This window comes from Oryctolagus cuniculus, chromosome 15, assembly GCF_964237555.1.
Source record: "Oryctolagus cuniculus chromosome 15, mOryCun1.1, whole genome shotgun sequence".
Lineage (NCBI taxonomy): Eukaryota > Metazoa > Chordata > Mammalia > Lagomorpha > Leporidae > Oryctolagus > Oryctolagus cuniculus.
The window spans coordinates 27,911,042-27,936,230 of NC_091446.1; the positions used below are offsets into that span (position 1 = coordinate 27,911,042).

A 25,189-nucleotide genomic window follows, 5' to 3' on the forward strand; every position below is an offset into this window, starting at 1 on the left:
TGTTCCTTTTCATGATCTAGCTTCATTCCTTACTGAAACGTGGTCTGGATGATATACAGACAAGAGTTAATTTTTTTGTTTCAGATGAACACAGGCTGCACAGTGGGAAACTCTGTCTGATTATCCTTACATGTATTGCAGAGGTAGGTCTCATCAGCCTTCTGGTATCAGTTAATCTCTTACAAAGTGCTGTTTCTTCCTGTCTTCCCACAACCTTCCCAATGTAGTTCTTATCTTCTGACTTTTAGGATCTTTAAACTTGGGAGAGAAAATCTTGCTACTTTGTCTTGTCTGTCTGCCCACAGGAATGTCAGCTCTGACAGCTAGGACACTGTTTTCCTTCATCGCTATGTTTTCAGTGTCTGGCTTGAAGTAGAGACACTATTAGCATTAAATGGATGAATTAATAAAGAATTGTGAGACGATAACTGCTGTAATCGAGAGCTGGAAGATTCTGGCTCTTAAGAGTTTTAGACCAGAGACTTGATACCTTTTAACTTGAAGCTGCTCATATTGTGTATTTTGCCCATTTAACAAAATAAAAGTGGAGCTCAGGTTTCCTGTGGGTAAAACGGTGGTAGGGAAAGCTGGCTGGTTGCAGTTTGGTGAATAACAAGACCTGAGAGGAGCAAGGCGGTGCTCTTGCTTGGGTCACTCAGGCTCGACCTCACTGACCTCAGCGTGGAGCCTGATGACACACAGGTATGGCAGAACTTGAGTTAGTTTGGAATGAAATTTATAGCTTCACCCTCCCCCTTCACTGTTCCTTACTCTGCTCTTTTCTCTCAAGAAAAATAGTGAAGGTGGTCCACATGGCGTACAGATCTTTCATAGTCTTTCCCTTTTCATGTTCTCTGTGGGTTGGTGCTTTGTAAGAGGTTAGGGGTAACTGGTTATAGAAGAGCTGCTTATTACCAGTGGGCCTCGTGTAATTGCTTTAGAAAATCTTTCTAAGAAAATCTTTAAAGGAGTTGTTTTTCACAAATTGTAGCAGTTCTTGGTAATTGGAGTCTGTAGGCATGTCAAATCTTCAGAAAAGGCATTGGGAAAGGGCCAAGGGATATTATTCCCAATTCATGGTGAGAGGTGTTTGATTTTCTCTCTGTCTTTAGCAAAGCCAAGGACAGACAGGGTCTTGCTTGCTTTCACACTGCCTGTGTAACAGCTTTCTCCTCTCTGCTGAGTACATTTCCAGCAGAGCACAGACCTTTCCTCTTACTCTAGAACCTCAGGGGGAGCCTGCACAGCGACCTGCAGCCCTTAGGAAAACCTCCAAGCTGTTCCACACAGAGCTGGCTGCTTGGGCAGATGGGAAGGAAGAGGAAATAGGAAAACAGATTCCTCCCAGCATTTGCCTCAAGTCCTTGTGCCTTCATTCTTGCTGTTTTTAATTTGCCTAGAGATTTTTGACCAGTTAGAGACACACTGGGAAATTATATCCAAGTCAAGTCTCAGGTCTTAAGTAGGGTTTGACATAAAGGCAAGAGCTTATCCCATTAGTTTTCCAGCTGTTACTTGAAAGTAGTTCTTAAAGTCCAAGGATTTGTAGGAAGCGTGATTACAAATTGAGTTTCTTAAATATAGCTCTCACTCTTTTTTCTCTATGTTTTTGTTAGGATCAGTATGCCAATGCATTTTTGCATGATGACAACATGAATTTTCGGGTAAACTTGCACAGAATGGTAGGTTTAACTTTTGCTTCTTGGTTTTTCTTAGAGGAAATTTTTTGTGTGTTGGTAGAATTGGGATGAAATTGATTTACTAGAAGAAATGTGAGTGGAAAATTGTGCCAAAGGGCTTTTGGATTACTGGTGTTCAACAGACCTGTGCCTGTTGTTGGTATTTTCGTGTGTGTCATGAGCTATATCTTTTTTTTTTTTTTTTTGGTTTTGATTTTTTTTTTTAGAAGCGTCAAACCTAGCAGTATCCATTTTGTAAAAAATAAAGTTTATTTCATTTATTTGAAAGAGTTACAGAGAGAGGTAGAGACAGAGACTCAGAGAGAAAGAGAGAGAGAGAGAGAGAGAGAGAGAGAGAAAGAGAGAGAGAGGTTTTCTACCTGCTGGTTCACTCCCCCTGTGGCTGCAACTGTTGGAGCTGAGCCGATACAAAGCCAGGAGCCAGAAGCTTCTTTTGGGTCTCCCATGTGGGTGCAGCAGCCCAAACATTTGGGCCATCCTCCATTGCTTTCCCAGGAGCAACTGGGACTTGAACCTGCGCCCATATGGGATGGTTGTGCTGCAGTCTGGGGCTTTAACCTGCTGTGTCACAATGCTGGCCCCATGAGCTCTGTGTATATATATATATATATGTATATTATATATACACACACACATATACATATACATATATATATGTTTTAAGATTTATTTATTTATTTGAAAGTCAGAGTTACACAGAGAGAGGAGAGGCAGAGAGAGAGAGAGAGAGGTCTTCCATCCGATGGCTCACTCCCCAATTGGCCACAATGGCTGGAGCTGCGCTGATCCAAAGCCAGGAGCCAGGAGCTTCTTCCAGGTCTCCCATGCTGGTGCAGGGGTCAAGGACTTGGGCCGTCTTCCACTGCTTTCCCAGGCCATAACAGAGAGCTGGATTGGAAGTGGAACAACTGGGACCAGAACTGGCGCCCATATCGGATGCCGGCACTTCAGGCCAGGGTGTTAACCCGCTGCACCACAGCACCGGCCCCCCATGAGCTATATCTTAAAACAGCATAGAAAGATCCATAACCATGTGTCCATGGCAATAATATTGGAATATATCGGTAACATAGATTTGTTTTCTCTTTTTAAAGAATTTGAGAGCCAGAAAAAGTAATAGAGACAGAGCGAGATGGAGACATACAGATAGACAGATCTCCCATCTGCTGGTTCACTCTCCAAATGCTTGCAACAGCTAGGACTAGGCTAGGCCAAAGCTAGGAGCCAGGAACACTATTGAGGCTTCCACATAGGTGGCAGGAACCCAGTTACTTGAGGCATCACTGCTGCTTCCCTGGCAATATGAGGAAGCTGGAGTCAATAGCAGGAGGTGGGTATTGAACCGAAGATTTCCAGTATGAGATGTGGGTGTCTTAAGAGCAAGGCCAAGCACCTACCCATTAATAACATAGATTTCAGAGTGGGTGTTGTGGCACAGAGGTTAAGGTGCCATTTGGGACACCTACATTCCATATTGGAGTGCCTGGGTTCAAGTTCCTGACTCCACTGCTGATTCCAGTTTTTTGCTACTGTGTACCCTAGGAGGCAGCAGGTGATAGATGACTCAAGTACTTGGGTCCCTGCCACCTATGTGGGAGACCCAGAGGGAGTTCTGGGTTCTAGGTTTTTTAAAAAAAACTTATGTCTTTATTTTGAAAGAGTTATAGAGAGAGAGAGAGAGAGATTTTCCATCTACTGGTTCACTCCCCAGATGTCAGCAACAGTTAGTGCTGGGCCAGGCTGAAACCAGGAGCCAGGACTTTCATCGAGGACTCCCATGTGGATGGCAGAGGTCCAGACACTTGGGCCATCCTGCGCTGCTTTTCCCAGACCATTAGCAGGGAGCTGGATCAAAAGTGGAGCAGCCAAGACATGAACCAGGGCCTGTATGAGATCCCAGCTTTGCAGCTTTATCTTCTACACCATAATGCCAGCCCCTGGTTCCTGGCTTTGACCTGTCCCAGCTGCAGCTATTGTGGGCATTTGGGAAGTGAACCAGCAAATGGAAAATCTCTCTCATTATTTCTGTCCCACACTCTTTGTTTCTCTGCCTTTCAAATTTTAATTTCAATAAGGAGATGAGGCTAAGCCTTTTATTCTCAAAATGTATTAATATTTTTGATTGACTGAAATGAGATGTTGCTTTGATTTATTCATCTGAGAAGTGGGGAAATGGAACATGTAGGATCAGGGATTCCTGAAGCTTGGAAGCGTTAAAAGATACCATGACATATAGATTTATTTATTTAGAGATATAGATTTGAAACTTACTTTCACTTTTTGTAACTGCTATGGTTGCAGCCTCTTCTTTTTATTACTTTACTATCAAATGAAAATACCAAAAAGTACCTTTTCTGTTGCCAGTAATGCCCTCTTTCTTGTACAATACAGATGAAAACAGTGGCTTTCCTGTTGTGTGCCCCAGTGCCCTTTGGGACTGTTGACTTGCTATTAGTTGTATTTTTGTCACAGGGCTGCACTGACAACTGAGAAGTATTTACAAATCCTCCCTGCCCTGCCTCTGTCCTACCCTACCGCTAGAGAAGGAGAAGGTCACATCTCTAGTGGTGATTGTACTTGCGTGAGAAATGTGATGATGAGCCAGTGCATCTCACTTCAGGTGGCTGCTAACTTCCTTCCTTCTTCTGTTTTGTATGTGTGTGAAGCCTATGAGACACAGGAAGAAGGCAGCAGATAAGAACCTTCCCTGCCGTCCTCTAGTCTGTGCAGTACTGGGTGAGTGAGTATCATTGAGATTGGCATTTTTTTTTCAGGGCAGTAATAGGAGCTTGTGGTTAGGAGAAGTGTGTTATTTCCTCAGAGAAGAAGTTGCTAGTTACGTTTCTTTCCTGGCCTTAGAAACCATGTTTATTATTGCGTTTGGTAAAATACTATTAATGAATATTATGCTCAGTAAAAGAGAGTGTTCTCATTCAAAGGAAACATTTTTCCAGGGAGAGGCAGGAGGCTATGTCTAAACTTGAAACATGATTTAAATTTGTAAAATATCTTACTCTTGTTCAAGATTTCAAATTCTTCCTTTCTTCATCCAGATCGCTGTGTCAGTTGGCCAGGGGCTTGAAGTTCTGAGTTCAGACATACAGAACTTCCTCAGAGTAACTTATTAAAAAAATTTGCATTTGGGGCTGGCGCCGTGGCTCACTTGGTTAATCCTCTGCCTGCAGCACCGGCATCCCATATGGGTGCTGGGTTCTAGTCCTAGTTGCTCCTCTTCCAGTCCGGCTCTCTGCCCGGGAAGGCAGTGGAGGATGGCCCAAGTGCTTGGGCGCCTGCACCCACATGGGAGACCAGGAAGAGCACCTGGCTCCTGGCTTTGGATCGGCGCAGCGCACTGGCCGTGGTGGCCATTTGAGGGGTGAACCAACGGAAGGAAGACCTTTCTCTCTGTCTCTCTCTCACTGTCTAACTCTGCCTGTCAAATAAAAACAAAAAAATGCATTGATTTATTTGAGAGGCAGAGAGACAAAGAGCTCCCACCCTCTGGCTCACTCACCAAATGACTGCTTTATCTGGGAGCTGGGCACTCATTCTGTCTCCCATGTAGGTGGGCAGGACCCAGTTTTATGAACCATCAGTGTTGTCTCCTAGGGTCTGCATTAACAGGAAGCTGGAGTCAGGAGCCAGATCCAGGTGTAGATTCCAGATATTAAGATGTGGAACATGGGCATCTTAGCTAATAGATAAATAAATAGATGGATAAACAGCTGCTCCCCACTCTGAGTAAATTAAGGTGGGTGAGAGGCTGATAGAACTGCCTGTATGGAGCTGTATTGTGGGTGATTTTGTCTTCCCAGAATTCTGCATTTTTGTCAGGGGAACTAACTGAACTTTTAATCCCTTTTATCTTGAATACTTATCCCCAGTTTCTAAATCTACTTGGTTTTAGAAACAGTAATTAAGACTGTATAATAAGCTTCTATTGACTCAAGCTCCCACAGACCATTTCAGTCAGTATCTGTCAAACTGAGCAGGATAGTGAGATGAGGTAAGCTGACATAGATTTAGAGCTGAGCTCTGATTACACAGATGTGATCTATAATTTCTCCTCTGCTTGCCTCATTGCTCCAGTGTCAGAATATGATTTCCCTCTGGCATTTTGTGCTAGTGCCATGGTATGAAACATCTACACAATGAAATCTTCCTTGTCTAGAATTTAGGTATCCTTTTGGAAATAAGGGAGTGAACTAATTTTCTTGTTACAAGTGGCAGGTGGTGTAAGAAGAACCTTATATAAAGTAAATTTAAATGAATGAGAGTACTGATGTAGTTAAAGGATGACGTTCAGCAAGAGTGAGGGTATATTCAGAAGCTTTTTTTCCAACTCAAAAGCAAGCAGTAAATCTTCTAATTGATCAAATTTTTCACCTTTCTTCTTTCAGACCTGATGGTGGAGTTTATTGTAACACACATGATGAAGGAGTTTCCTATGGATCTCTATGTGTAAGTCCTGTGATTTGCTTTATGAGTACATCTCTATTTTAAAGAATCAAGTAAGCTAGCGCTGTGGTACAGTGGGTTAACACCCTGGCCTGAAGCACTAGCATCCCATATGGGCGCCGGTTCTAGTCCCAGCTGTTCCACTTCCCATCAGGACCTCTGCTATGGCCTGGTAAAGCAGTAGAAGATGGCCCAAGTCCTTAGACCCCTGCACCTGCATGGGAGACATGGAAGAAGCTCCTGGCTCCTGGCTTTGGATCAGCCCAGCTCCAGCCATTGCGGCCAATTGGGGAGTGAACCAGTGGTTGGAAGACCTCTCTCTCTCTCTCTGCCTCTCCTCTCTCTGTGTAACTCTGACTTTCAAATAAATAAATAAATCTTTAACAACAACAACAACGAAAGAATCAAGTGATAGAAGCTGTATAGCTTGTATATACTTTACATTAAGAAAAGCACATTTTGTGTGGAGTAGTGTCAGGGTACATTTTTTGGCCTGGATTTGTCCATCTTTTCAGAGCGGGGAACAGTACAAACTGCACTTTGGATTCAACACACATTCCTTGTCACTGTTTTGGCACACTCACGAGGAGCTGGGCTGAAGTGTTGTTGGGGGCTGCTGTAATCTGAAGAGGTGCAATGACCACTCATTTGTCTTTGGACTGTGGCATCACAGCAGTCAGTAGTAGTTAGAAGGCAGGAGCAAGTCAGAGAGATGGAGCTTTTTTCTCTCCATTCTCACTCAGTATTGTCTCGACAGCCTTGCTGGAGCCCTGGTAGCTAGGCAGATTATGTCTCCAGAGGCTTGGCTGGGAGAGTCCTGCCTGCTCAGGATGTCAGACTGTTCCTCACAATTCTTTTTTTTTTTTTTTTTACGATTTTTTTTTATTTATTTGAAAGTTGGAGTTACAGAGAGGCAGAGAGAGAGAGAAAGAGAGACGTCTTCCATCCGCTGGTTCACTACCCAGATGGTTGCAACAGCCGGCCAGCGCTGCGCTGATCAACCAGGAGGTTCTTCTGGGCCTGCCATCCTGGTGCAGGGGCCCAAGACTTGGGTCATCTTCTACTGCTTTCCCAGGCCATAGCAGAGAGCTGGATTGGAAGAGGAGCAGCCAAGACTCAAACTGGTGCCCATATGGGATGCTGGCGCTGCAGGTGGCGGTTTTACCAGCTATGCCACAGTTCTAGCCCCTCCTCACAATTCTTTAAGGTGTGGCCAGCTGCAGGCAGCTGAAAGTCATCATATTGCCACACAATATAAGCCTTTAGATTTTCTTTCTCCTTTGCCTCTTTTGTATTATTATAGTTAATATCTGAGAACAGCTGTGCCACATTAGTGTGATCCCAAGTATGTATATATTTATTCCTTAAAAAGTATCTGAACTGAGTCTGACCATATTGGTTTGGGTGAGAGAGAAATTTGGTGCACAGCAAGTACAGTACAGTGTGCTTCATTCCAATGCCAGGCCTGGAACCTTGGGAGGTATAAAGGATTTCACTGTAAAAAGAGTAGACTGCAGCTTTTTAGATTGCTTGTAGACTATATAGTTTCCATTTCTTAGATCTGAAAAATGTGTATAATGTAAGAAAGTTACACTTTACATTTTCCCATAATTTTGGGATGCTATAAATAAGTCTGATCCGTAATTCAAGGACCATGAAAAGTTGCTCATAATAACCCTCACTAGGTGAATTTTGTGCTTATTTTAGAGTCTCTCAACCTCAGTACTTTAGGGATCAGATTTGTTTTCGTTTTAGACTGCATTTCTGGTGTGGTCACCTTTTGTTCCAGTTTCAGGGTGTGCTGTTTACTTTGTAGTATGTTGCTGTTGTCCCTCTCAGTTTTCTCATAAATGAGGAACTAAAGCTCAGGAAATGAAATGCTTTGCCCAAGCATGTTCTGTTAGTAAGATTCATTTCCTAGACGTGAACCCAGCTTTTCTTACTATAAATCTGGGGCTGTTACCATCCCTTCTCAGGTACATTAGTTATCTGTTGTTGTGTAACAGGCTATCCCAGAACCTAGTGGTTTCAAAGGAATGCTTACCATCTCACTTCTGTGGATCAGGAATCCAAGAGAAGCTTAGCTGGATAGTTTTGGCATAGGGTCTCTGAGAAGGCTGCAATCAAAGTGTTAACTGGGGATGCAGGCATCTGAGGTTCTGCTGGGGCTGGACAGTCTGCTTTAGGCTCACTTAATGGTTATTGTCAAGCCTGTGTTCTTTGCCTCCTGGACTCTCCATAGGGTTGCTCAGCGTGGCAGCTGGCTTTCCCCAAAACAAGTCATCTAAGAGAGAGAAGGAACATGAGAACCCAAGATGGAAGCCACTGCATCCGTTATAACCTGATCTCCTGGTGATAGATCATTTTTGTTAACAGTCACACAGACTGACTCTGATGTGTGGAAACATATTGTACCAGGGGTTCTGTGGCTTGAATATGTCCCCTAAAACATATGTGTTGGAAACTTTTTTTTAAAAAAGTAGATTTATTTATTTGAAAGAGCAACAGAGAGGAGAGACAGGGTGAGATCCTCTGTATGCTTATTTACTCCCCAAATGGCAGAACAGCCAAATCTGGGCCACGCTGAAGCCAGAAGCCAGGAACTCTGTCCTGGTCTCCCACATGAGTGGCAGGGGCCCAAGTGCTTGGGCCATATTTCACTGCCTTCCCAGGCACATTGGCAGGAAGCTGGATCAGCAGTGGAGGAGCCAAGACTAGAACTGGCCCTCCAGTATGAGATGGTGGCATCACAAGCTGTGTCTCAAGTCCTGCACCGCAATGCCGGCCCCTGTGTTGGAAACTTAATTCCCAGTGCAGCAGTGAAGGGAGCTGGGGCTTAATGGCGATGAAGGCTCTATCTGCCCTCATGAATGAATTAATGCCTGTTTTAAAAGAACTAGAGGCTGAATCCAGGTCGTGCAAGTTCTTTCCCTCCACTCTCCCTTTTGTTCTCTCCCTGCTCTTCCCCTCTCATCCTTGTCCGCAACCTTCTGCCTTCCACCATGGGATGATGCAGCAAGAAGACCCTCATCAGATGTTGCCACCTTGATAATGGATTTCTCAGCATCCAGAACTGTGAGAAATTAATTTCTCTTCTTTAGGAATTATTCAGTCTGTGGCATTGTTATAGCAATATAAAACATAGTAAGACAGAGAATACGGCTACTAGAAGCTAGGGATTATTGAAGGCCATCTTTTTTGTTTTGTTTTTTAAAGATTTATTTATTTGAAAAGCGAAGTTAGAGGAAGAGAGAGAGAGAGAGAAAGTCATCCATTCACTGGTTCAATCCCCAAATGGTTGCAATGGCCGGGGCTGGGTCAGGCCAAAGCCAGTAACCAGGAGCTTCGTCTGGGTCTCCTAACGTGGGTGCAGGGGTCCAGGCCATCTTTTGCTGCTTTCCCAGACTGTATCCGGTGCTCACGTGGGATGCCGGTGCTGCAGGCGGCAGCTTAACCCTCTACGCCACAGCACCAGCCCCTGGAGGCCATTTTGCAGGCTGATACCACAGTTGAACAGCTGGTAAGTTGCATAACCAAATTCAGTCATGTGTCTCTGACTCAGAGGCTGTAAGTGACAAAGGAAAGCTTTGTATAGAGTGATTATACTTACTGGGGCATCAGCGAAGATAACAGAAAAGGTTACTTTTGACCTGAGTTGTGAAGAAACACTAGGAGGATATGAGGTAGGGACAAGTATGTGCAGGGCCTTAGAAAGTTGAAAGTGTGGTATATTTGGAAGAAAGAATTCAGGATGGCTAGAATGTAGTGTGCATGGAGGGGAGTAAGAGAGTAGGAAAAAAGGTGGCCTGAAATTAAGCATATGATGAGAAGCAGCTGAAGGTGGGGCTAAGGTTCTGATTGTATGTTCATTCTGTGGAGTTACAGGTACAGATCTGTCTGTCCAAACCCTCACATTACCAGCCAGTAAAACTGGCCTGTGCTAGTTTCTAATCCTCAGCTTCCCTTAGTTTCTAACATTACCCTCAAACGAGATTTTGTACTGCCTGCCTGATTTCCTCCCTCCCTCCCTCCCTTCTTTCTTCCTAAGATTTATTTATTTATTTGAAAGCCAGAGTTACAGAAAGAGAGGAAGAAACAGATTTTCCATCTACTGGTTCACTCCCCAAATGGCTGCAACAGCCAGGGCTGGGCCAGACTGAAGCTGAAAGCTAGGAATTTCTTCTGGGTCTCCGATGTGGGTGTGGGGGCCCAAGCACTTGAGCTGTCTTCTGCTACTTTCCAGAACTGGATTGGCGGTGGAGCAGCCAGGTTTCAGATCTGTGCTCATATGGGATGCCATGCCACAACGCTGACCCCTAATGTTTTATTGACAAGCAGAGTTACAGAGGAGAGACAGAGAGAGAGAGAGGCAGGAGAGAGGGAGATCTCCCCATCCACTGGTTCACTCAAAAAGAGTTTTTGTATTGTCTTTTTTTTTTTTTTGAAATGCATAGTTACAGAGAAGAGAGACACAGAGATCTTCCATCCACTGGTTCACTTCAGAAATGGCTGCAATGACAGGAGCTAGGCTGGGCCAGGCCAAAACCCAGACCCGGAACTCCATCCAGATCTCCACAGGGGTGCAGGGGCCCAAGGACTTGGGCCATTTTCTGCTTCTTTCCCTGGCACATTAGCTGGGAGCTGAATTGTGTAGCAGCTGGGACTTGAACTGGTGCCCCATGTAGGATGCTGGCATTGTGGGCAGCAGCTTAACCCTCTGCACCACAACGCTGGTCTCTTGCCTCGCTTTCTTAGGTGCTTTTTCTTCCTGCTGCTTCCTAACTGAATGTCCTGAGGTCAGGGAAGATAGAGAGGATAATGAGCCATCAAGTTGACAGAGGCTGGGCAGAAGGTCCCAGCCTGAGGCTGAATTTGCTTTCTTTATTACTACCTATGGGCATATTTCCAGATCTCCCTTCCCCCACTGCCAACTCCCTTTCTCCCCCCACCCCCAAGTATTTGGAGCATCAAGTCCTTTTTAGGTGAACTTAGCTGCTCCCAACTGGGCATCAGGCCAGATTGCTGCTCTCACTTCTCATTATGTACAGCTTTTTAGCAGCTTACAGCAGAATGAGAAATTGAAAGCAAAATGAATTTTTACCATTTCAGATAAGTTTATAAACCTACTGATAAAATATGAAAGAATAGGGAGTATGGAAAACTTAATAGTCAAAGCCAGAATCTAGGTCAGAAATGAAACAATTTCATATCTGTGTATGAATACTGTAGGTAAAGTAATGATGGGAGAAAATTCTCATACAAAAGACAGAGAGAGAGAAGGAAAAGTCTTGCCTCGAGTAGTAAGAGGTAGGAAAACCCAGCTAATTAATTTCCACTTCTGATTGTACTCCTTGATGCTTTTTTTTTTTTTTTTAATAGAGATTTATTTAGTGGCTGGCATTCTGGTGCAGCAGGCTAAGCTGCCGCCCATGATGCAGGCATCCCCTATTGGAGAGTGCCAGTTCAAGTCCCAACTTCTCTGTTTCTGATCCATCTCCCTGCTAATGAGTTTGGGAAAGCAACAATGATGGCCTAACTATTTGGGTCCCTGCCACCCACATGGGAGACCAGGATGTAGTTCCTGGCTCCAGGCTTCAGCCTGGTCCAGTCCTGGCTGTTGCAGCAATTTGAGGAGTTAAAGTGAGAGAGAGAGGAAGAGAGAGATAAACAAGTAGAGACAGGGAGATCTTCCAACCAAACACTGGTTCTGTCCCCAAATGTGTGTACAACTGGGGCTGGCCAAGTTGAAGCCAGGAGCCAGGATCTCCATCCAAGTCTACTGTGTGAGTGGCAGAAACCTAATAAGGGTCATTATCCACTGCCTTCCCAGGCACATTAGCAAGAAGCTGGATTGGAAATGGAGCAGCTGAGACTGAAACCAACAATCCAATATGGGATGCAGGTGTCCAAGTGGTGTGTTAACCTGCTGCATCACAGTGTCTGTTCTCAACTCCTTGATTCTTGTTTCCACCTTGGCTGCTGCCACAGGATTTGAGAATGGGGAGAATAAACTCTCCATTGTTGCTCTTACATGGAAAACTTGGACTTTTCTTAAATTAGATGTTCTCAAACCAGTTGCCAGAAGAAAGGTATAGACTTCAGTGGGTCCTATAAGAAGATTTCAGGAGAAAATGGAAGCATCTTTTGTTAAAATAGGAAACCACACAGGCATAAGAGAAACTCTGTCCCCACCTCCCAAAGCACCAAACTTGGAATCATTTTTCATGCATATATTTATATGTTACATATATAAAAATATATAAAATAAATGTGTTTTCATTTTTTATTTGAAAGGCAGAGAGACAAGACAGATCTTCCATCCACTGGTTTACTCCTTAAATGCTTGCCACAACCCAGGCTAGGCCAGGCTTAAGCCAGGAGCCTGGATCTCTATTCAGATCTACCACATGGGTGGCAGGGACCCAAGTACTTGAAGCATCATCTGTAGCCTTCCATGGTGTGTGTTAGTAGGAAGCTGGATCAGAAGCAGAGGAGCTGTAACTCAAACCAGGCAATCCAGTGTGGGGTGCCGGCCTCCCAAATGATGATTTAACCTCTGTGCCAAATGTCTGCCTCACACAAGTACAAAAGGTATATTTGAAAGGCAGAGGGGCCAGCGCCGAGGCTCAGTAGGCTAATCCTCCGCCTTGCGGCGCCGGCACACCCGGTTCTAGTCCCGGTTGGGGCACCAGATTCTGTCCTGGTTGCCCCTCTTCCAGGCCAGCTCTCTGCTGTGGCCCGGGAGTACAGTGGAGGATGGCCCAAGTCCTTGGGCCCTGCACCCCATGGGAGACCAGGATAAGCACCTGGCTCCTGCCTTCGGATAGGCGCGGTGCGCCAGCCACAGCGCGCCGGCCGTGGCGGCCGTTGGAGGGTGAACCAACGGCAAAGGAAGACCTTCTGCCTGTCAAAAAAAAAAATAAATAAAAAAAAAAAATAAAAGGCAGAGGGACAGAGAGATATGGAAAGACAGATCTCCATCTGCTGCTGGTTCACTCTCCAAGTGCCTACAACAGCTAGGACTGGGCCAAGCCAAAGCCAGGAGCCAACAACTCCTTTGAATTATAGGGACATCATCTGCTGCCTTTCCAGGTGCATTAACAGGGAGCTGGGTCAGGGTCAGAGCAGCTGGGACTTGAACCTGCACTCTGATAGAGAATGCCGATGCTGCAAGCAGTGGCTTAAACCCCTGTGCCACTTTGCCAGCTCCTGTATATATTTTTAAGGCAATAACAGTTGTTAAAATTTCCATTCGGGGGGTGGCATTGTGGCGTAGCAGGTAAAAACTTCCTCTTGGAATGCCAGCATCCTATATGAGTGCTGGTTCATGTCCTGACTCTTCCACTTTGGATCCAGCTCCCTGATAATGGCCTGGGAAAAGCAGCAGAAGATGGCCCAAGTGCTTGGGCCCCTGTACCCATGTGAGAGACGCAGAAGAAGCTCCTGGCACCTGGCTCCTGGCCTTGGCCTTGTCCAGCCCTGGGCATTGCAGCCACCTGGGGAGTGAATCAGCAGATGGAAGATCTCTCTATATCACTCCCTTTCATTCTTTAACTGACTTTCAAATAAATAAATATTTAAAATAAATAAAAAATTTTTTCATTCAGCTTTATAGATAGTATAAGTTAGTGAATTCACAAAGGTAATGGTCTCATCTGTTGAGTGACTGAGGAGACAGCAACAGAGTAACTTAGGAGCGATGCTGGAGTGGATATAGACAGCTTTTGAGTGAATCAGAGAGGAATGGCACATGGACTGAGAATGTAGGTAGTAAATCACCACTGCTCTGGACTGGCTAAGTGTTGATGGGATGCTGTTGGGGCCAGGAATTGAACTACACAGAGCCTCTGCGGAACCGGGCTGCATGAGTGGCATCCAGGAATGTAGCAGACATGGGTGATCATGCATGGGCAGCATCTGGCCACCCTTGCTGGGTGCAGCGAAGCTTTTAGCAACAGGGACCTAATGATTGTCAATTCATGGGGCAGTTGATAGAAAAGTTTATAGTTTACTAAGGCAAATTGTGGCTCAGGCAAGGGCACTGTTTAGTGACAGGTCTGTCATACAGGATATCACTTCAATTAGATCATTTGGAAACTATCAGAATGATTTACACTGAAATTTATAGCACTATATAAGCAGTTTTAATACAGATTATTTCATTTAGAGAATGAAAGGGAATTGTTTAATTTTTTCAAAAAGATTTCATTTATTTGAGAGGTAGAGTTACAGATGGAGAAAGGGTAAGACAGAATATGCTGGTTCACTCCCCATATGGCCGCAGTGGCCAGATCTGATCCGATCCAAAACAAGGAGCCAGGAACTTCTTCCAGGTCTCCCATGTAGGTGCAAGGGCCCAAGCACTTGGGCCATCTTCCATTACTTTCTTAACTCATAAGCAGAGAGCTGGGTGAGAAGAGGAACAGCCGGGACTCAAACCAGTGCCCACAGTGGGCTGCTGGTGCTGCAGATGAAGGTTAAAGCCCACTACACCACAGCGCTGACCTGGGGAATTGTTTGATTTTTTTTTTTTTAAAGTATGTAATTTTTATACTATTTTATATTTCTGTTTTGTAAAATATTTTTAATATCACTGCTGGAGATTTTGAAGTCTCTTATGAAGGATCAGTTTACATAGCCTTCTCATTAAATCCAGTCTGAGGCTCCTGCAAGACCATTTAGAGCTTAGAGGGAGAACAGAGATGTGAATAATGGGGCAAGTAGATTAGGCTAATAAGGTAGCAGTACAAGTTTATTATTGGCACTATTCTTAAATCTTCCAGAGAAGAGTAACTTTAGGACTTTAACTTAAATATTCCATTCATTTATGTCTTTAATGTGCTGTTAGGCACTTAATTTTTAAAAAATGTATTGAGAGGCAGAGAGAGCCTGAGACCTCCCATCTGCTGATTGACTCCTCAAATGCCTGGGAATGGGAACTCAACCTGGGTCTCCCACAGCTGCTTGACCTGCCACCTCTCCAGAGTGCACGTTAGCAGGACACTGGAATTAGGGGTGGAGCTGGGATTCAAACCCAGGCACTCCCAGATGGGATGCAGGTGTCCCAAAAAGCATCTTACATCTTTTTTTTTTTTTTTTAAACAGATAGAGTTAGACAGTGAGAGAGAGAGGTCTTCCTTCTGTTGGTTCACCCCCAGATGGCCGCTACGCCGATGCGCTGCGCCGATCCGAAGCCAGGAGCCAGGAGCCAGGTGCTTCCTCCTGGTCTCCCATATGGGGTGCAGGGGCCCAAGTACTTGGGCCATCCTCCACTGCCCTCCCAAGCCACAGCAGAGAGCTGGACTGGAAGAGGAACAACGGGGACTAGAATCCTGCACCCATATGGGATGCCAGCGCTGCAGGCAGAGTATTAATCAACTGAGCCATGGCGCCGGCCCCGCATCTTACATCTTAACCACTGTACCAACCCCCTGCCGCACCCTCCTTTAGGTTTTTTTTTTTTTTTTTTTGGACAGGCAGAGTGGACAGTGAGAGAGAGAGACAGAGAGAAAGGTCTTCCTTTGCTGTTGGTTCACCCTCCAATGGCCGCCGCGGCCCGCGTGCTGCAGCCGGCGCACTGCACTGATCCGATGGCAGGAGCCAGGTACTTCTCCTGGTCTCCCATGGGGTGCAGGGCCCAAGCACTTGGGCCATCCTCCACTGCACTCCCTGGCCACAGCAGAGAGCTGGCCTGGAAGAGGGGCAACCGGGACAGAATCCGGCGCCCCGACCGGAACTAGAACCCGGTGTGCTGGTGCCGCAAGGCGGAGGATTAGCCTAGTGAGCCATGGTGCCGGCTCCTTTAGGTATTTGAATTCCATTGGTTGGTGCCTTTGGCTTTGACCCCACAGAGGGAGGTTTAATACTGTTTTTTTTCTGCCCACTTTTCTCCTCTGCTATGAGGCCCAAGAAAATAACTACTCCTAATTGTAGCTGATTGCATGAACTGTCTGATTGACACTGATAGATTAATGTAGTGTCTGTTAAGTTAGTAGGGTCTCAGGATACTGTGTCTCAGATGGAAACCTTAGATCCCCAGTCTCAGTTCCCACTCAGAAAGTGTTCTTTACTTGAAGCTGTCCTTCAGCTGGATTGCAATTAGGGTGTACTAGAAAAGTTACATAAATCAAAAAGCAGCAAAGCCACTTTTCCCAACTTCCTTTTGGCATACTTATTTTGTCTCTTCTATTTTTGCCCCCTCTGCATCATCCTTTCATGTCAGAGCAGTTTCAAGAGGCAGAGCCTCTTTGATTTGCTTGAAACTATAGGTTTCTGGGTTCAGTTTTCTAGGAACTTTACAGCTCAGTTATAATAAGACTTAAGCAGTAGAATTTAGTTATTATACAGTCAATGTTGGTTTTTTGAAATAAACTCTTTTTTTGCATATTGTTATTTATTTGAAAGGCAGAGTGACAGAGTGGGGGAGACAGAGAAAGATTTGGTTCACTCCCCAAATCACCGCAGTGGCTGGTGCTGGGCCAGACTGAAACCAGGAAACCAGAACTCCATCTGTGTCTCTCATGTGGATGCAGGGGTCCAAGTACTTGGGCCATCATCTTCTGCCTTCCCAGGCACATTAACAGGGAGCTGGAATGGAAGTAAACCAGCTGGGGCTTGAACCAGCGATCCAAAGTGGGATACTGGCTGTCAGAAGCAGCAGCTTAACCTGCAGCACCACAGTGCCAGCCCCAGTATCTGTTGAAGAAATGAGTGAAAAAGACAGGACTGGCAGTTTCTTAGGAACCTTTGGACTTAGGTGGTGAACCTTGAGCTATGGAGGGGTATGTTCCCAGCCCTCAGTAACCAAGCGCTCCTCCCACTGACCTAATTTAAGCTCATGTAGGGCATGGAGGATGTGATAAAGTGAGATTTCAAACCTGCAGTTAATTAAGCTTTTGCATGTTAGGCAATTTAGAGACCTCCAAGCACTAGTGATTCCTATGGCTGAGATCCTGGTTAATTGTTAACATTGAATCTTTGAACTTAAAATGAAAAACAGGGATTTATCAACATAATATGAACTGACTATTGAAGTGGACATTTAGTGGTTTTGTAGGAATCTTACCATACCTAGCTCAGATTAATGTATTAAATTAACACTGCTATGAAAACTGTAACTTACATTTCCTGACAATTTGGAAAACCTGGGTCACAAAAGTGTTTTCTTTTTTCCGTTCTTTAATGAGCAAAAGACTGAACCAACATTTCACAAAAAAGGATAGTCAGTGTCCAACAGACATAAGATACAACCTCATTACACATCAGAAAAAGACAACTTAGAACTGCAATGAGGGCCGGCGCCGCGACTCACTAGGCTAATCCTCCGCCTTGCGGCACCAGCACACCGGGTTCTAGTTCCGGTCGGGGCGCCGGATTCTGTCCCGGTTGCCCCTCTTCCAGGCCAGCTCTTTGCTGTGGCCCGGGAGGGCAGTGGAGGATGGCCCAAGTGCTTGGGCCCTGCACCCCATGGGAGACCAGGAGAAGTACCTGGCTCCTGCCATCGGATCAGCGCGGTGCACTGACCGCAGCGCGCTGGCCGCGGTGGCCATTGGAGGGTGAACCAACAGCAAAGGAAGACCTTTCTCTCTGTCTCTCTTTCTTTTTTTTTTTTTCTTTTTTTTTTTTTTTTAAATACTAATTGTTTTATTGTATAGTTCTCTGTCTCTCTTTCTCACTGTCCACTCTGCCTGTCAAAAAAAAAAAAAAAAAAGAACTGTAATGAGATACCATTGTGCGTTTAACAATATTGTTAAAATTCAAAAGCCTGGCAATACCAAGTGGTAGTGAGGATGATGAACAACTGGAAATCTAATACATTGCTGGGGAGGATGTAAAAAGGCTTAGAAAACTGAATGGAAGTGTACTAGGTTGTGCATTCGATTTTTCATTCAGCAATTTCAGTTCTTACTGGTTTTTTTTTTTTTTTTGAAAGATTTATTTATTTACTTGAAAGTCAGAGTTACACAGAGAGAGAAGGAAAGGCAGAGAGAGAGAGAGAGAGGGAGAGAGAGAGAAGTCTTCCATTCGCTGGTTCATTCTCCAGATGGCCGCAACAGCTGGAGTTGCGCCGATCCGAAGCCAGGAATCAGGAGCTTCCTGCGGGTCTCCCAGGGGGGTGCAGGGGCCCAAGGACTTGGGCCATCTTCCAGAGAGCTGGATTGGAAGTGGAGCAGCCAGAACTTGAACGGGCACCCATATGGGATGCTGCGCTGCAGGTGGCAGCTTTACCTGCTACGCCACCGTGCTAGCCCCTGTTTTTTTGTTTTGTTTTGTTTTTTCAATATTTATTTGAAAGTCAGAGTTACACAGAGAGTGAAGGAAAGGCAGAGAGAGAGAGAGAGAGAAGTCTTCCAGCCGCTGGTTCACTCTTCAATTGAACACAATGGCTGGAGCTGCACTGATCTGAAGCCAGGAGGCAAGAACTTCTTTCGGGTCTCCCACATGGGTGCAGGGGCCCAAGGACTTGGGCCATCTTCTACTGCTTTCCCAGGCCATAGTAGAGAGCTGGATCAGAAGTGGAGCAGCCGGGACTTGAACTGGCACCCATATGGGATGCCAGCACTGCAGGGGGCAGCCTTACCCACTATGCCACAGTGCTGGCCCCAGTTCTTACTGTTTATTCAAATAAGGTGTATGCATCTCTTTGTTCTCCAAAGGACAAATAGTAAGCCTCTAGCAGCATTATGTGTAGTAGACCAAAAACTGGAAAAAATCTAAATACCTATTAACAGCAGAATGGATAAAAAATTGTGGTATATTCACACAAGAGAGTACTGTATAAGAATAGAAAGATCGAACTACTTTTGTGCATGACAAAATATACAAATTCCACTACCATAATACTGAGTGAAAGAAGCCAAGCACAATAAAGTACATACACCTACCACAAGATTCCATTTATATAAAATTCAAATACCAGGAAGCTAATATAAATGATGGAAGTTAGCATAATGGGTTAGCATAATGGTTATTTAAAATTTTTTTCTTGCATTTTTTAAAGATTTTATTTTAATTTTAATAATTAAATACCTTTTATCAAATAAAAGATTTATATTTTTTAAAACAAGCAACCCAATTAATTTTTTTAAGTTTTGTTTTTATTTATTTCAAACACAGAGTTACAGAAAAAGGGAGAGAGGGAAAGAAAGAGATCAACCATCTTCTGGCTCCCCAAATGTCTGTACCAACCAGGACTAGGCCAGGTAGAAGCCAGGAGCTCAGAACTCCATCTGCCTCCCGGTGTGTGCATTAACAAGAAGGAAGATCAGAAGCAGAGAAGCCAGGACTCAAACCAGGCACTCCAATATGGTGGCTTTCTTCACTGTGCCACAGCACCCACTCTATGATTTGTATTTTTAGGAAGCAGATTTCATCAGCATTTTCCTCTTTTTTTTTTTTTTTTAAGATTTATTTAAAAGAGTTACACAGCGAGGTAGAGACAGAGAGAAAGGTCTTCCATCTGCTGGTTCACTCCCTAGATGGCCACAATGGCTGGAGCTGCACCGATCCGAAGCCAAGAGCCAGGAGCTTCTTCCGGGTCTCCCACGTGGGTGCAGGGGCCCAAGAACTTGGGTCATCTTCTACTGCTATCCCAGGCCATAGCAGAGAGCTGGATAGGAAGAGGAGCAACCGGGACAAGAACCAGCACCCATATGGGATGCCGGCACTTCAGGCCAGGGCTTCAACCTGCTGCACCACAGCGTCAGCCCCTTCCTTTGTTATTTCAATCATGGCTTTCTAAACTTTATTTTAAAAATTATATATTGAAAAATTACACTTTATATATTTATGGGGTACAAAGTGATGGTTTTTGTATATAATTTTAAGCTTTCAAAATCCTCTCAGAGATGAAGCAAGTATTTTTGCTAGGTTTATAATTTTTTTTAATATTTATTTATTTTATTTGAAAAGTAGAGTTACAGAGAGAGAGAGAGAGATCTTTCATCTCCTAGTTCACTCCCCAGATGGCCACACTGACCAGGGTTGGGCCAGGCCAAAGCCAGGAACCATTAGCTTCTTCAAGAACTCCCACGTGGATGACAGGGACCCAAACACTTGCGCCATCTTCCACTGTCTTCCCAGGAGTATTAGCAGGGAGCTGTATCAGAAGTTGAGCAGCAGGGAATCCAGCTGGTGCCCATATGGGATGCCAGCACTGCAGGGGGCAGCTTAACCTGCTTGACTTTTTTTTTTTTTAAAGTTGTTTATTTGAAAGGCATAATTACATGTATGTTTGTGCATACACACACACACACACACACACACACCCTCTATCTGCTGGTTCACTGCTTACATGGCTGCGATAGCTGGAGCTGGGCCAGACCACAACAAGGAACCTGGAACTCCGTCCAGGTCTCCAGTGTGGGTGCAGGGACCCAAGCACTTGGGCCTATTCTCTGCTGCTTTCCCAGGTACATTAGCGGGCAGCTGGATTGGAAATGGAGCAGCTGGAACTTGAACCGGCACTCAGATGGGATGCCAGCATTGCAGACAGCAGCTTAACTTGCTACATTACAATACTGGCCCCCTAATGGACCTTTTTTTTTTTTTTAAGATTTATTTTATTTATTTGAAAGATAGTTACAGAAAGGTAGAGACAGAGAGAAAGAGATCTTCTAACTGCTGGTTCACTCCTCAAATGGCTGGAATGGCCAGAGCTGCAGCAATCCAAAGCTAGGAGGCAGCACCTTCTTTCAGTTCTCCCACATGGTGCAGGGGCCCAAGGACTTGGACTGTCCTCTATTGCTTTCCCAGGCCATAGCAGAGAGCTAGATCTGAAGTGGAGCAGCCAGGACTTGAACTGGCATCCATATGGGATCGTGACACTGCAGACAAGGGCTTTATCCCACTACGCTACAGTGTTGGTCCCCCAATTGACTCTCTTTTTTTTTTTTTTTTTAAGATTTATTTTATTTATTTGAAAGAGTTACAGAGAAAGGTAGAGACAGACAGAGAGGTCTTCCACCCGCTGGTTCACTCCCCAGATGACTGCAATGGCTGGAGCTGAGTTGATCCGAAGCCAGGAGCTAGGAGCTTCTTCTGGGTCTCCCATGCGGGTACAGGGGCCCAAGGAGTTGGGCCATCCTCTGCTGCTTTCCCAGGCCGTAGCAGAGAGCTGGATTGAAAGAGGAGCAGCCGGAATTAGAACTGGCACCCATATGGGATTCTGGCGCTTCAGGCCAGGGCTTTAACCCGCTGCACCACAGTGCCGGCCTCCTAATTGACTCTTGAGTTACAAATGGTCACAGTCCCTATTCCCATTGATATGGGAAATGGGTAGCGCAGGCTTGTGTGTGTGCGTGATTTATCCACCAGAATAGTGGAATGTGTAAGTGCTGTTCTGCATGTATACGCATTCATACCCAGTATCATTAGAGATCTTAGCAAAGCTGACTTCACTGAAAAAAAAAAGGTATCTGTGGTGAGCTGCATGACTTTTGGGCTTACCCTGGTTTTTTCTTCTGTTACAGACGCTGCATACAGGTAGTACATAAACTGCTTTGCTACCAGAAGAAGTGTCGAGTGCGCCTGCATTATACCTGGCGGGAACTCTGGTCAGGTATCTTACTCTCTTGAATCTTCTTTCTTTTTGTACCTTTTATGAGCCCCTAGCTGGATTCTTTTTAACCTGGTGGTTCTTTAGGATGCTTCTAGTTTCATGTATGCTTTTTTTTTTTTTTTTTTTTTTGACATTGCAGCTTTTTTCTTCCCCAGACCTGGGCATGTCACATGTTCTATGCGCTCTCTCCTGTCCCTTTTCTCTGTGCTTTTTGTCAGGTAGTAGAAATAATCGACTATTTCTTGTGTTCCAGTGATTCTTCTTTGTGTAACAGTGAGGTAGGAGGAGTCAGTACAGACTCAGATGCTCGCTTGGTTCCACTTGGTCGCAACATATGGACAATAGGGAGGCTTCTGGGTTTCCTTAAGATGAGTAGTCTCAGGAGGACTGGGGGTGGGAAGATGGGGGAGTCCTGTTCTTTGTGTTACATCTGGCATTATTACTGTTTACAGACAGTGTCGGTTGTACCACTCCCCCTGTGCCAGAGACAAAACAGCAAATTACAGTGTTTACTTTTGTCTCTGTATCCATTTGGTCCTCCGGTAAAGTCACTGCCGCCCTGCAGGCGGGAAGTGGCGTTCTCACTAAGGGTATAATTAATGCTGGCTTGCCACCCTTTTCTTTTCTGCAGCTAAATTGCAGGTTTCAAGAAAGCAGAGGAGACATATTCCCCAGACAGCCGCTTGTTGATAGGTCCTGTGGCTTTTGTGACCTGATGGTACAATAAAATCTCCTCTAGATGATACCAGCGATGAATGGTTGCCCCACGGTGGGGAGAGCTTCTCTGTTCTCAGCAGAGGAGGGTATGTTAGTGTCAAGGCTGTTTAAGAAACAGGCCCATAACCCGTCCCCTCCCAAGGAATTCATCTCTCTTGTTGTGACACATGGTTTCCTCCCAACCCAATTTGGCTTTCTAAATTTAGTTCTCCATAATGGGAAGTAGAGATCTTTAATTAATGGATTAGCAAGTTCTTTGCAGTTACTGCCTATGGTGGTAAAGGAGGAGTAGGAGAATACGAATAAATGGCAATGGTGGCATTTTGGAATTTTAGGAGAGAAGACTATGATTGTGTGAGTATGGGACTGAGGGGATATTGGAAGAGCTAAAGAAAGACAAAAAAATTTGAAATGACCAGAGTTAGTAGATTTTCTCTAGTAGAGAAATTATAGGGAGATCTATCTCTGCCTCTCTATTTTTTTTTTTAAAGATTTTATTTATTTATTTGAGATAGAGTTACATTCAGTGAAAGGGAGAGACAGAGAGAAAAGTCTTCCATTCGGTGGTTCACTCCCAAAATGGCCACAACAGCCGGAGCTGTGCGAATCTGAAGCTAGGAGCCTCCTCCGGGTCTCCCACGCGGATGCAGGGTCCCAGGCACTTAGGCCTTCTTCTGCTGCTTTCCCTCTGCCTCTCTTTTATACTCCACCTTTCAAATAAACAAATCTTTTTTTTTTAAAGATTAAAAAAAAAAAGATTTGTTTGTTTATTTGAAAGAGAGACAGATCTTCTGTCTGCTGGTTCACTCCCTAAATGGCTACAGTAGTCAGTGCTGGGCCAAGCCAAAGTAGGACCTAGGAGCTTCATTTGGGTCTCTCAGGTGGGTGCAGGGACCCAAGTACTTGGGCCATCTTTGCTGCTTTACCAGGCACATTAACAGGGAGCTGGATCAGAGGTAGAGCAGCTGGGACTTGAATCAGCAACCATATGGGATGCCAGTGTCACAGACAGTGGCTTTACCTGCTACATCACAACACCAGCCCCTAGATACTATAATTCTAAATAACTGGCACAGTAGTTGTTTCTGCCTGCTTCTTCTGATTCTTTTCTGGTTTCATATTCTATTTTATTCTGTTCCCTTTCCTTTCTCTCCTGGCTGTCCTGTCTCTGGCCACCCCCGTGATCTCTGGCTTTTCTCCCATCCTCCTTGTTGATATCCTCGTCCTCATTGCCCTGTTCCATTGCCTTATCCACATTGCCTGCAGTGTTGCCCTTGTCTGATTACCTGAGGTCCTGAGGCTTCCAATTACTCTTCTGTATCCATCTTTTTTTTTTTTTTTTTTAAATTTTTTGACAGGCAGAGTGGACAGTGAGAAAGAGAGACAGAGAGAAAGGTCTTCCTTTGCCGTTGGTTCACCCTCCAATGGACACTGCGGCCGGCGCACTGCAGCCGGCGCACCACGCTGATCCAAAGCCAGGAGCCAGGTGCTTCTCCTGGTCTCCCATGCGGGTGCAGGGCCCAAGGACCTGGGCCATCCTCCACTGCACTCCCTGGCCACAGCAGAGAGCTGGCCTGGAAGAGGGGCAACCGGGACAGAATCTGGCTCCCCGACCGGGACTAGAACCCAGTGTGCCGGCGCCGCAAGGCAGAGGATTAGCCTATTGAGCTGCGGCGCCAGCCCCTGTTTCCATCTTGTATCCCCATCTTCTGGATGAATTGACTCTTATTATTGTGAATGCTCTGCTTTGTGCTGTTGTACATCTTACTTTTACTTACATGTTTACTTTACTTTTATATACATCATAAATCCCTGAATCCATTGCTATCATTTTTGCTTAAACAGGCAATTTTTTTTTTGACAGGTAGAGTTATAGACAGAGACAGAGAGAAAGGTCTTCCTTCCATTGATTCCCTCCCCAAATGGCTGCCTCGGCCGGCGGGCTGCGCCAATCTGAAGCCAGGAGCCAGGTGTTTCTTTCTAGTCTCCCACGCGGGTGTAAGGGCCTAAGCTCTTGGGCCATCCTCCACTGCCCTCCCGGGCCACAGCAGAGAGCTGGACTCGGAGAGGAGCAATGGGGACTAGAACCCAGTGCCCATATGGGATGCCAGCGCCGCAGGCGGAGGATTAACCAAGTGAGCCGCAGTGCCAGCCCTAGCAATTATTTTTTAAAGAAGTTAAAAATGTCATTTATAGTTATCTTTTCTGACTCACAGCATTTTGCCATTCTGGCTAGGAAGTTGTGAAGAAGGAGACTGTTCTTTCTCCTTTGTTGGTCAGTTGATCTCTGTGTCTTTGAGACTTTTCTATTGTGTTCAGCTCTGTTTGTAATTGTGTGCAATCTCAGGCAGTCTATGGGCCTTAATGGGTTGAAAGGAGGTATAAAAGAGTTTCATTGTTGAGGCATGGATGACTTCTTGTTTCTAAGACATAGACATTTGTACTGCTATTTTCTGCCAAGTGAGACTAGATCCTTTTCCTTTGTCGACTGGGTGAGCCCTCCTGGAACCCTGGCTGCATGTGTTCCTACATGGAGTGTACAGTGAGATGCAGAGCAGCAGGTGTTAAGGAAAGCTGCGAAGTACAGTGCTACATGTGATGTAGTCAGAGCCCATAGTAGTATATAATACTGCATTCAGTGAATACAAGTGTGGCTAGGGTGGATCCACCTACTACTTGGCTGGCACTACCTCTCTAATGTTGGAATGCCCATGTTTTCATTCTTTCTTTGCCTCTGAGACTTATGGATTTGAGG

The 25,189-nt window shown here is 45.1% G+C and overlaps 1 protein-coding gene across 4 annotated transcripts in view; it reads left to right on the forward strand.

Moving 5' to 3' along the window:
* The window catches only part of ARMH3 (armadillo like helical domain containing 3), a 217,599-nt gene that overhangs the window by 61,735 nt on the left and 130,675 nt on the right, over positions 1-25,189 (forward strand). For all 4 annotated transcript variants that reach the window (XM_008270392.4, XM_002718677.5, XM_017348512.3 and 1 more), the window contains 5 exons: positions 85-143; positions 1,617-1,682; positions 4,367-4,436; positions 6,101-6,161; positions 21,629-21,717. In XM_008270392.4, coding sequence (XP_008268614.1) covers positions 85-143; positions 1,617-1,682; positions 4,367-4,436; positions 6,101-6,161; positions 21,629-21,717 — 345 coding nt within the window. The remainder of the gene's footprint in view (positions 1-84; positions 144-1,616; positions 1,683-4,366; positions 4,437-6,100; positions 6,162-21,628; positions 21,718-25,189) is intronic.